Source organism: Orycteropus afer, unplaced genomic scaffold (genome assembly GCF_000298275.1).
Source record: "Orycteropus afer afer isolate SDZICR_OR568_19922 unplaced genomic scaffold, OryAfe1.0 scaffold00005, whole genome shotgun sequence".
Lineage (NCBI taxonomy): Eukaryota > Metazoa > Chordata > Mammalia > Tubulidentata > Orycteropodidae > Orycteropus > Orycteropus afer.
The window spans coordinates 27,189,331-27,200,835 of record NW_006921592.1 but is presented as its reverse complement, the minus strand read 5'-3'; the positions used below and the strand labels follow the sequence as shown (position 1 = coordinate 27,200,835).

Sequence of the window (11,505 nt, the reverse complement as noted above, 5' to 3'; positions counted from 1 at the left end):
TGGTGTCATGGGTAGAGCGGTCATCTCACAGAGGGGCCTCTGTGGAAACAGTGTGTCCCAAGGGAAGAGAAGGTCAAGAAGAAGAGGCCCGTCCAGCAAGCAAGCTCATGCAAAGAACTTGGTTCATGTCAGAATTCCTGTGAAACTTAAAAGGTAAAAATGGATGCCTGTACTCAACCCTGGTCTACCCCCAACCCCCACCCCTGGCCCTGGGGAGGGATCTGGACATTAGTGTGTTTAAAAGCCTCCCCCAGTGATTCTGACTTACTTTGGGGGCTGGGAACCTCAAAGCCTTGGACTTGGAAGGGTGGGTGAACCTGACTATTTGCTCTTAAGGCAGATAATTAACATCAAAAGTGCTGTTTTCATAACTAAAGCTCTGGGAGACCCTGTGAGGCAAGAGAGCTGTCCTGTGGTTAACAATGAAAAGGTGAGAAGATCTTCTCATCTTGTCCCCAGTTCCAAGGGAGCTCCAGTGCACCAGGGCAAGGAAGCCAAGACTTGTTCTTGAGCTTATGAGCCACCCCCTTAAGCCCTCCCAGAAGCTCTGGAAACAAGGTCACATCAATGATGACTAAACAAAAATTAGATTTGCTGTTGTTTGTAGACAGATGTTGATTCTGACTCTTGGTAACCCAATGTGTTAGATAACTTCTCCATAGGGTTTTCTTAGCTGTAACCTTAACATACCAATCTGTTGTATGGTTTAAAACCCACCCACTGCCATCCACTTGATTCTGACTCATAGCAACTGCCCTATAAGGTTTCCAAAGCTGTAAATCGTTCTGGAAGCAGAGCAGCTGGTGGGTTTGAAACGCCTACCTTTTGGTTAGCAGTCATGCACAAACCATTTGAATTATGTAAGAACCATAAAAAGAGATCTGCAGTCATGGCTATTTGAATGCATATGAGTCTTAAGGGAGTTTACAGGTTCAATGGCCTCCTTGGTGGGTCCCAGATCCACTGCTGACTGCATTTGTGACAGAGTGACTTATGGAACTCTATTTCCTTGTATGTAAAAAATGACCTTTAGGGCAGTGATGCTCACTCTCTTGGATTTTATAGACCAGTCATCATCAAATGAAAAAATGAAGAACTGACATGTGGCTACTGTAACTTTTTATAAAAGAGTAAAACCCATGCTTGACTCTAATCATTTCATAAAAGCGGGCTATCTGAACATCAGAAAGGAAAGATAATTGCATAATCTGAAAACTGCACGTTTTGAACTTTCCAAACCACCCTACACTACCCTTGCCTTTCTCATTTTGCTGTGGGCTCACGAAAAGTTTATTGACAACTCATCCCTGAGAACTAATGCCCTTTGCCTGGAACACTTAGGGGCAGCTGCACTATTTGTAGATGTTAATTTACATGAAGAAGTGGTTTCAGGGCTTCAAGGGAGGCTTGAGGAAGCAAGTGCCAAAGTCCCCCTGTGTCTGGCTTCAATTTCCAATATTACAAGCTGTGTGGTGAATGCTAGCGGCCAGAAATAGAGTCATTGCTCTAAAAGGACAGAGTATGGCAAGTAGAATCATGGGAATTTGAACTTGGAAGATTTCTGAGCAATAATCTCATCCCCATAGTTTTCTAACTAGTGGTCCATAGCCATGGGGGCGCTGCTTGGATCAGCAGACCTCCATTTTAATTGCTTTGAGGTTCTGATAGAGTTCAGTGTTTTGTTTTGTTTTAAATGCTTGAACACCTCCAATCCAGTCTATCTCTAATTTATACAAGGGGAAACTGAGTCTGGAAGAAGGTAAGGGATTTGCCCTGGGCCACACATTAAATCGGCAGAGTTTGGTAGCATGGTACCAGTAGTGTAGGGATGGGAAAGATTTTTACTGTTAAATCTTCATGTGAACTGTCCCCAGATTCATCAATGTTTGACTCAACCTCTTTTCACTGCTCCACTGTAGGGAAAGATAACGAAGATGGTTTCCCTTTAAAATACTCTGACAGACTGTCTCCTTTTCACACTGGATTCTGGACTCTGGACTCTGATTGGCACACTATTCCCTCAGTGATAATGATAAATATTTCCCTGACAATTGTTGAAAACTAATTTTTAACCTCTACATTTGTATTTTTGTTCCCATTTTGACTATCATTGGTAAAACTCTGTAATAGTATTTCTTCATACTTGAAAAGTATAGAGCTAATATTTGTATGAATAGAATTTTATGATTCTAAAGTCATGTCAGGAGCTCTGGTGGGATAGTGCGTAAGGCATTTGACTGCTAACCAGAAAGCTGATAGTTCAAACCCACCAGCCACTCCTCGGAAGGAAGGCTGGGCAATCTACTTCCATAGTGATACTGCCTCAGAAACCCAAGGAACAGTTGCTATGAGTTGGCTCCAATTTGATGGCAGTGCATTTGGTTTTGGGTTTAAGGTCGTGTCTATGTAAAAAAAATTAAAAGTATTTTATTTTGTGAAGGATGCACTTTAATTGTCTGAAATATACTGTCTGTCTACACAGTGAGATGAGAGAGGCACCTCTTTGCTTCCCAAAGATCTTCCTACAGAGGCTCACGTAGTGGGCTAATGACCTCTACATGCCAAGTCTACCACAGACCACATAACCCATTAATTTTCTAGAAAGGCCTGCAATGGCATAATGTAGTATCTGATTACTTTGGATACAATGCAGCTTCAAATAGCAAACAAAATGACTAATACCGTGTAAGGTCAAGCAATGTTTTTCACACTGTGGCTCCCAATCATTAGGATCATGAAATCATTTAATGGGTTATAAGAGCACTATAAGAACTCTGGTAGCATAGTGCCTAAAACACTTGACTGCTAACCAGAAGGCTGGTGGTTCAAACCCACCAGTCACTCCTTGGAAGGAAGGTTGGACAATCCTACTTCTGTAGTGATACTGCCTCGGAAACCCAAGGAGGGGTTGCTATGAGTTGGGGCCGACTCGACGGCAAATAACAACAACAACAATAACAACAAGAGCACTATAAACAAATGATAAACAAACAAAAAAACAAGAGCCTTAAAGGGAATAGAAGAGAATAAAATAAATATTACATATAAATATTGCTTCATGAGCATTTTATTTCAAGCACACATATAAATGTATGTACACAAATGTACTTGGCCCTGATACAAAATATATTTCTTACTTAGGTCACAGTTCTTTAGAGCAAAACACTGTCCCAGAGGAAAATTTACTTGGCCATCAGCCCCTTGAGAATTTTTTTTTTCCTTCTCTCATTTCTGAGCAATTTCTCCACACCCTGAATATGCCAAAGGTCCACTCTCCTCAGCAGGATCCCGAGCAGGATCATTTCTCTGCTCACTGCTATTTTCTGGATGGGCAGTTCCTCCCATCAGAGCCCTGTGAGCTCAACTGAGGGAAAGGTGCGGCAGTCTGTCTGAACGTGGGATGGTGGAAGCCTCAAGTCCCTGCCTGCAACTTGCCAGGCATGCTGCAAGGGGCTTTACAGGCATGATTCTTTGCAGGCATGATTTTCTTTCTTTTACGTGTAGCAGTGTCATCTGTACATCTGGAGCTCATAGTAGAGTATGCATGGTATGCACTGTCTGCCAACATGCACATATGCACAGTACACACAGAGGCTGAGGGACTGTTTCTAAATAAACTGATTCAACAATGGCACATTTCAGATTGGTTACAAACCATATAATTAAATTCAACAAAACAGAACAGTTCCAAATAAAATCAAATGTTTACTCATTCTTCATACTTAAGAAATACAAAAGGTCTATGCAAACCTTTATTTATAGTAATCAAATCATAGTTGTTATATAAAAATTGAGGCACTGGTATTTTGTGGCTAATGTTTGTAAGCATGTTACTTTAGCATTAGTAAAGTTATACACTTGTTAAAAAATTATTATCTTAACATCTATTCAGTACCAGATAGTTATGATTTCCATCTAAAATAATCTAATAAATACTAGAACATGATGCTAAGGGATAAGGCAAACAATTTAGGGATTTTCCAAATGGTATTAACAAAGAAACCTATCAATGTGTACCTGGTTTGGGGGTGGGAATGATTTGGCCTATGATTTAATGGACTCTAGGAGAGTGAATCAAAACTTTTTAAAATCAGAAGTACATTCATAATGATCTAGTTCAAACCCTTCATCTTTCATATTACAAAATGAAGGCACACAAACAGTAAGTGACTTGTATAAGGTCACGTAATTACACAGTAAGAGGAATGCCTAGGTCTCCTGATTACAAATCTAGGATCCGTTCCCTTTCATAACAGAGGTTTATACTATAATATAATCAAAGAAAACAAGCAACACATGACAACATTTCAGATTTAAAATACCCCAGAGCAAGAATTTAATAAAAATATATGTTGACAACTATGTTCAAGGTAATATAATTTGTGTGGAACACAGTGCTATAAACATTTATGATAAAAGTTCATTGGTGCAGTAATTCCTTTGTATGTTTATGTATTATTCTATGTACTGCTTGTATTTTCATCTGTATTATTTGAGTTAAATTTTTTCCACAAAAATTTCTCATTTGATTTCCAAAGAGAAGTTTCTAGTTCTTCTTTCCTTTTGGAGGATGCAGCAAGGGGCACTTTTTCACATAAAGTCTCAATTACTGCCAAGTCGGTGAGTTTATTAAGACTGTCGTCATTCTGCTCATTCAATATGTCCCAGAAATCTTTTGGTCTCTGTTTTGCTTTTTCCATGGGCCCTGAAAGAACTTTCTTTGGCAGTTGTGTGAGGCTGTTCCCATGACTTTTAAAGAGGTCATCAAGAATAGAGGTGTCACCAAGTAACTCTCCCACAGAAGTGTTTTCTAACAGTGGATTGTCTATCTTTTTGGTTTCTGATTTAAAAAGGGGTCCATTTCTTGAAACATCCGTTTTTGTTAAGTCCTGTTGGTCTTTTCTGGTATTTCCTAACTTTCTCTCATATGCTTCAGACTTATAGGATGCTATAGTATTTTTGGATAATTGGCTTATGATCTCATTGTCGATCTCTTGGGTAGAGCTAACAGGTAATTTCTTAGCTTCTCCATCATTAGAAAATGCCTCTTCTCCACAGAAACTGTCATTTTTAAATTTGACTGATTTTTCTTTATATATTTTTTGGCTGTGAATTTGGTAAACTTTGTTGGTTGAATCTTTAAATGACAAAGTTTCAGAATCTGACAGCCCTTCCTTTATAAGAGATTCTCTCTTTTTAGATTTATTCCTGATTTCATGAGCAGATTTGGCTAATTCTGAAACAGAATCCACAAAAACATCTTTTATTTCTGGATGCTGAGAAACATAAAACTCTCTTAGCATTTTTTGTCGTTCTTCTGATGTGGCATTAGTTATACGTTCAGCAAATTTCTTTACAGAAGATTCATTAAAGTAAGAAGCCATTTCTTCAAATTGTTTTCTAAAGATTTAATGAATAAAACCAGTGGTTATTTCATTATATTTTATTTTTAAAGAACTCATCATCAATGACATGAAATGTAGAGAGAAAGCAATGTGATTGTTACAGTTAGTATCTGTTAGCTTAACTTCACAATGAAAACATATTTTATATAAGCAGAATGTGACCTCTTCCTTCAGGCTCCTGAAAATAGTATTTTAGCTCATAAAATCACCAGCTTTTAAAGTTATTCTGATTTATACTATGAGGCATTTCCTGGGGATGAAGGGATCCCAGCATGCTTCTCCTCCAGCCAGCTAATTTATGACTGGCATGAGAATCATAATTTATACAACATATATTTTGAAAATCTATATTGCATTCAAGTCCCATGCAACAAAATTAAGACAAAGGGTCCTAATGAATAGAAAAGAGAAAACCCTGAAAGTTAGGAAAGGAATTTGTTTTTTCTTTTCTCTCCCTTTTCTTCTTCTTCCACAAATACAAAATAGAAATTTCACATAACTTTCTGATGAGATCAAAAGGAAAGTTCTAAACCGATAAACTAGATTCTTTTTTCCTCAACTGGTCCAATTTCAGAGTGGACAGCTGAACTAGTAAGTGAGATGCTATCTGAAGAAGTGAGTTGCACTCTCACTATATGATACCAATACAAGCTGTTATATGCATATGTGAGGAAATGGGCCTTCTGAACCTCTGGTAAAATGGAGGCAGAAAGTCCATTTCAGACCCTGGACACTGGACTCAACATGTTTTGTCCAGGTGAGCATGTTGCTTTGCTGATGCCAAGTTTGGGTCTGGAGCCAAGAGAGTCCAAGGTTTGCAAACATTCCTTTTCACAAAAGCTGTACATGGTGTTGCAGCAAACAGAGTTATAATTTTATTTTATAAAACATTTCCTTAAAACATTCATTTATTCATTCAACAAACATTTGTAGAGCCCTATTAGGTGCTAAGGGAGGGCTCGTGGCATAGTGCCTAAGGTATTTGACTGCTATCAGAAGGCTAGAGGTTCAAACCCAGCAGGCACTCCTCAGAAGGAAGACTGGGCAATCTACATCTGTAGAGATACCACCTACGAAACCCAAGGAGAGGGGTTTCTATGAGCTGGAACTGACTCAATGGCAGTGAGTTTGGTGTTTTGTTTTGTATTGTTTTTGTTTTGTCAGTATTAGGTGCCAAGAAGCCCTGGTGGGACAATAAAGAGTTAAGCCAACCCAAAGGTAGGTAGTTTGTACCCACCAGCGTGCTGTGGGAAAAAGAACCGGACCATCTCCTCCTATAATGATTACAGCCTAGCAAACCCTATGGGCCAGTTCCACTTTGTCCTATTGGGTCATTGTGAGTTGGAATTGACTCCACAGCACACACCACCACCACATTATATGTTAAGGGGGTAATAGGAACTATGGGAGCTCTAGTGGCATAGTGCTTAAGGCATTTGACTGCTAACCAGGAGGCTGGCGGTTCAAACACTCCTCAGAAAGAAGATGGGGCAATTTACTTCCATAGAGATACTGCCTCGGAAACCCAAGGAGGAGTTGCTATGAGTCGGATCTGACTCGACGGCAGTGAGTTTGGTTTATTTAATAGGAACTATATACCAGTGAACAAGATCCAGTTCCCTATCTTTAAGTTTACAGTCTAGTTGGAGAAGACAAACACATTAAAATCAAACTAGGATAGAGTGATAGACTCCAGGATGGTGGCAAAGACAAGGCCCTATGGGAGTCCACAGAAGAGGCACCTAGACCAGTATTTGGAGTAGGCAAGGAGGGTCAGGCAGGTTTCCTGGAGGAGGTGCCTTCTTTGCTGTCACCCCAAGGACAAGTCAGTCAGTGACAGAGGAAGCTTTCCAGGAAGAGGGCATGCACACAGGGCAAGTGGAGCACAGAGGTGTTGGGAGGCTGCCAGTGGAAGACCAGAAATCATGAGAGGTCTTATGTGCCAAGTTCAAAAATTTGAATTTTATCCTATATACAGAGAATCTTTAGGGTAAATAATGATTTATTTTTAATATATGTAAGTAGGAGGCTTAATGCCACTATTTTTGCTTCCCAGACTAGGTTATATAAAGTTGGTGCCTCCACTGATTTCAGTGGCAATGCACACTGCATACTCATGGCTCTTTTGTGGCTTCTGATTAGTACTCGTGATACATAGTCCCTGTGGCTCTTAGACTGGTGAGTGTTCCAAAACCCAGACACTATATATGCCTGTTCAACAACCATGCTGGTCTCCAATAGAATACTTAATAACACAAGTACAAGCTTCCAAATTTCTGTCCAGGAAATAGCCAATGTTTCTGCTGGAAAGCAATAAGCATGTTCTGAAAAGGTCCTCCTTTTCATTTCACATGAGTGAATGAATGGAATGTTATATGTTTTGTTTATTAATCATCTTCAAATCCATTTTCATGGCCTTTCTAATAAATATTTGTGCTTGTGAAGATAAAATGATTGCCAAAGTTACATGCTGATGTCCTTTATTTATCTAAGTCTCAGTAATGTCTCAGCAGCTGCCAAACTAGTTTTACCTTTGCTGTGCTGCCACCATGACCCTACCTGTGACCCCCCACCCCGTTTGCCACCTTTAAGAGAAAAGTTACTTCTCGCACCATCTTATCTGAGCTGTATGTGAGTGAGTTGTGCCATGATGTTGCTTTTTACAGGGTGAGTTATGATTGTAATTCATTTTATTTTGCCTTCTAACTCGCTTTCCTAATTTTTGGTCTCCAAAAGAATTTTCTCTGAGAATTTAAATAACTGCAAGGTACTATCAGGGTATAAGCTAGCCACTCTGGGAGGAAAATTTAGTAAACCAGAGTAGACACTCACCAGCCACTTAGAGAAAGGAAAACAAATGGACACTAAAGATAGGCATCTTTCAGCAAGTGCATCAAAGTAGTTATTATCACAGATAAAATTCATATGTCTCCTCTCTTCTTGAGGAACTGGTGGAAAGGAGGAGGAATGCAGCTAAAATCATCTCTGTACTTAAGCTTTCTGAAGTGAAGGTATGGCTGAAAACTTCATTCAAATGATTCATGTGGCTGTGCCATGGTACAAATTCTTAATTAGTACAAACCAGCATGGTTTGCAGGAAAAATGAGGTGTCAGCAGTTTGGATATTGTTCCCTATGTCAGGTCTTGGCATTCTAATATTAGACACCTTTCAACTTTTTCCTCAGTTGCTCAAGACAAAAAGTTAGAGTGATTCTGTAGTTTTTAAATTTTTCTTTCTCCCCCACTCCTAACAACCAGTCCATCACCAAATTTTGATATTCTACCTTCAAAATATTTATTGAGATCATCTATTTGCTCTATCTCCACCCACTGTGGTCTAAACCATGGTTACTTAGTTTCTTATGGTCTCCTCTCATCCACTCTGTCCTCTTCCACACAGAAGCTGCAATATGCTTCTAGAAACAGAAGTCAGACAATATAAGGCTTCAACAGCTTTCTACTGTACTTGGGACAAAGACCAAATTCTTTTCCATGCTCTCTAAGGATCTGCATGCTCCAGCCCCACTTATGTCTCTACTTTCAGGTCATGCTACTCTCCGCTTGGCTTATCATGCGCCAAGAACACTGATCGTCTCTCAGTTCCTCCAACTCATCGAACCTCTCCCCTCTGCAGGAGTGCTCTTATTTTGATCTTTGCAAAGCTATCCTCAGATCTCAACTTAAATATCACCTATACAGAGAGATTATTTCTGATCTCAATAGGAAGGTGACTGCACCTCCCCTTCCCATTATTCTCAAGGCAGCCTGTCCTATTTCTTTCCTATAACATACCACTTTTAAATTATTTAATTATATGGTTTTTTTTTTTTTACCTGTTTTAATTTTATGCTTTGACACCAACACTTACCTTTGCACCATGAGCTTTGTGTCTGTCTATATTTTCACACCGATATACTCTGGAGCCAGTATATTAGGGGCTCAATAAATATTTAATGAATGAATGAATGAATGAAACACACTGAAGTATTTTATTTCTCTATTATAAAGCAATTTCATTTTCTATCAAATCAGAGATTAGCTTTCTAAAAACTTCTGAAACGCTGGAATTTATTTTTTAAATATAAACATTTATGTTTTTCTGAAATATTCAGATGCTAGGTATGGTCATAATTCAAACAATCTGTATATTTTACTATGGAGCTATATTTATTTTGAGAATTATTCTTAAAGCCTAGTGTGTCTCAGAGGACATACCTGCGAATCCCTTTTGGCGTTTCTCCAATTATGAAGGTGGTCTGGTCTGTACGGTAGACTTTTTTCTTCTTCTGGCTTACGGGGTATGAGAGGTAAAAGGAACAGGAGAGGCCTCCTTCAGCTGGTTTTTGGCCCTTCTCTGTGCATGTTGACACACCTGTCTCAGTATTTTCTTGAAATGTCTGAAAAACAGGAAGGAAGCAAAAATCAAGTCTGAAAATTTTTCATTTCTGGTGAAATAAGGAAGCTGTCTTATTCTTCCCCAATACTCTTTATAATCAAGTATATGATATTCAACTAAAGTCATTATGTCAGAAGATGTAACCTAGATCTTTCAAAAGGAGACACTGGGGTACCTTACTTTTATACCTTCTTTGATATAAAAATGGCAAAAATATGATGCTTCTATCTTCAAGATTGTGGGTATACACATTTTGATATCCACCATCCTCCAAAAAAATGTCCTACCTAAATTTTAAAAATTCTGTAATTTCTCTCAAAGTTAGTAGGCAGCCTTTCAGTTATTTAATTTTACATAAGTAAATAAACTTCAAAAATAACAATCTTTATGTGATAATGAAATAAATCAGAAACTATTTTTAAAAATCTTATTTTTATAAGCCCTATTTTTTATAGCCTCCACGGGGTTGCAAGAATATTTAGTGATTTTAAGATGTTAATTACAGTTGGTGGAAATTATAGAATTATATTTATTTTACAGACTATGGGTTGTTTGCTTAATGAAAATTGCTAACTACAGTGGGTTAAGAAAAAGATAAATTTTCAACTAAAACAGCAGCTGTCAAGTAGACTTTGACTCATGGTGAGCAGAACAGTGTATGTGTGTCAGAGTAGAACAGTGTTCCACAGGGTTGTCAATGGCTCTGATCTTTCAGAAGTAGATCACCAGGCCTTTCTTCTGAGGCACCTCTGGGTGGATTTGAATCTCCAACCTTTCAGTGAGCAGTTGAGCATGTTAATCATTTGCACCACCCAACTCAACTCACTGCTGTCGAGTCGGATCCCACTCATAGCAACCCTTCCTTTGGTTTCTGAGGCGGTATCACTAGGAAAGTAGATTGCCCAACCTTAATTTCCCAGAGAACATGGTATTGTGAATAGTGTGCAAAGTCCCCATCCCATCTCCAAAAGAGAAATATTTGATACAATCTGACAACAACAAAATTATATTTGAAATCGAAAGCAAAAGAGGAAAATCTCTAGGTGCCAGAAACAAAGAAGTAGTTCAAAGTGAGTGGGAGCTGAATCTCAGCAGCACCAATGGCAACGTCTGAAGTTATACCTGCAAGGCCTTGTGTGGAAGGAGGGGAGATGGAAGCGAGTTAATTCTCTGCATTGAAAACAAAATCAAACAAATAGAAAACCCAAGAGGGACTAAAAAGGTAAATCTGACCTTGGAAAACCCAGACTGGGGACACAGCAGAGAAGCAGGCTACCTTCTTAAACTAGACAGAAGTGTTAACTGGTTTAAAAAAAAAAAAGGAACTTCCAGTCTGTGCCATTTATGGAATCTGATTTTGCACCACCTGTATGTTACGGAAAAACTACGCTGAAAATTCAACATAAACAAACTGGCCCAGAACCAGTGAACCAAAGTATCAATGAGGGGCAAATAAAAACATAAATAAAGAGACTTCCAAAATCCAGACAATATCTGTGATTCCAATGGGGGAAAAATTCTCACTGAAAAGGAAGTCAGACCCAAATTACAAAGAACATGTGAACACCAGCACCCCAGTGGCAGATGCACCAAATGGGAGAAGCCACAGCTCAGCAGGCACAGATGATAAAGCTTATGAGAGAGACTTCCAATCATTACCATACGCAAAGCGAGTAAGGAAGGAACAGAATCCACCAGCAAGAA

The 11,505-nt window shown here is 38.9% G+C and overlaps 1 protein-coding gene across 1 annotated transcript in view; it reads right to left on the bottom strand.

Annotated features, from left to right (window-relative positions):
* Positions 1–4,460: 4,460 nt before the first annotated feature.
* The window catches only part of ERCC6L2 (ERCC excision repair 6 like 2), a 199,323-nt gene continuing 192,278 nt past the window's right edge, over positions 4,461–11,505 (bottom strand). Inside the window, exons 18-19 of the mRNA XM_007939191.1 lie at positions 9,621–9,802; positions 4,461–5,400 (exon numbers count right to left, since the gene is read on the bottom strand). Coding sequence (XP_007937382.1) covers positions 4,461–5,400; positions 9,621–9,802 — 1,122 coding nt within the window. The remainder of the gene's footprint in view (positions 5,401–9,620; positions 9,803–11,505) is intronic.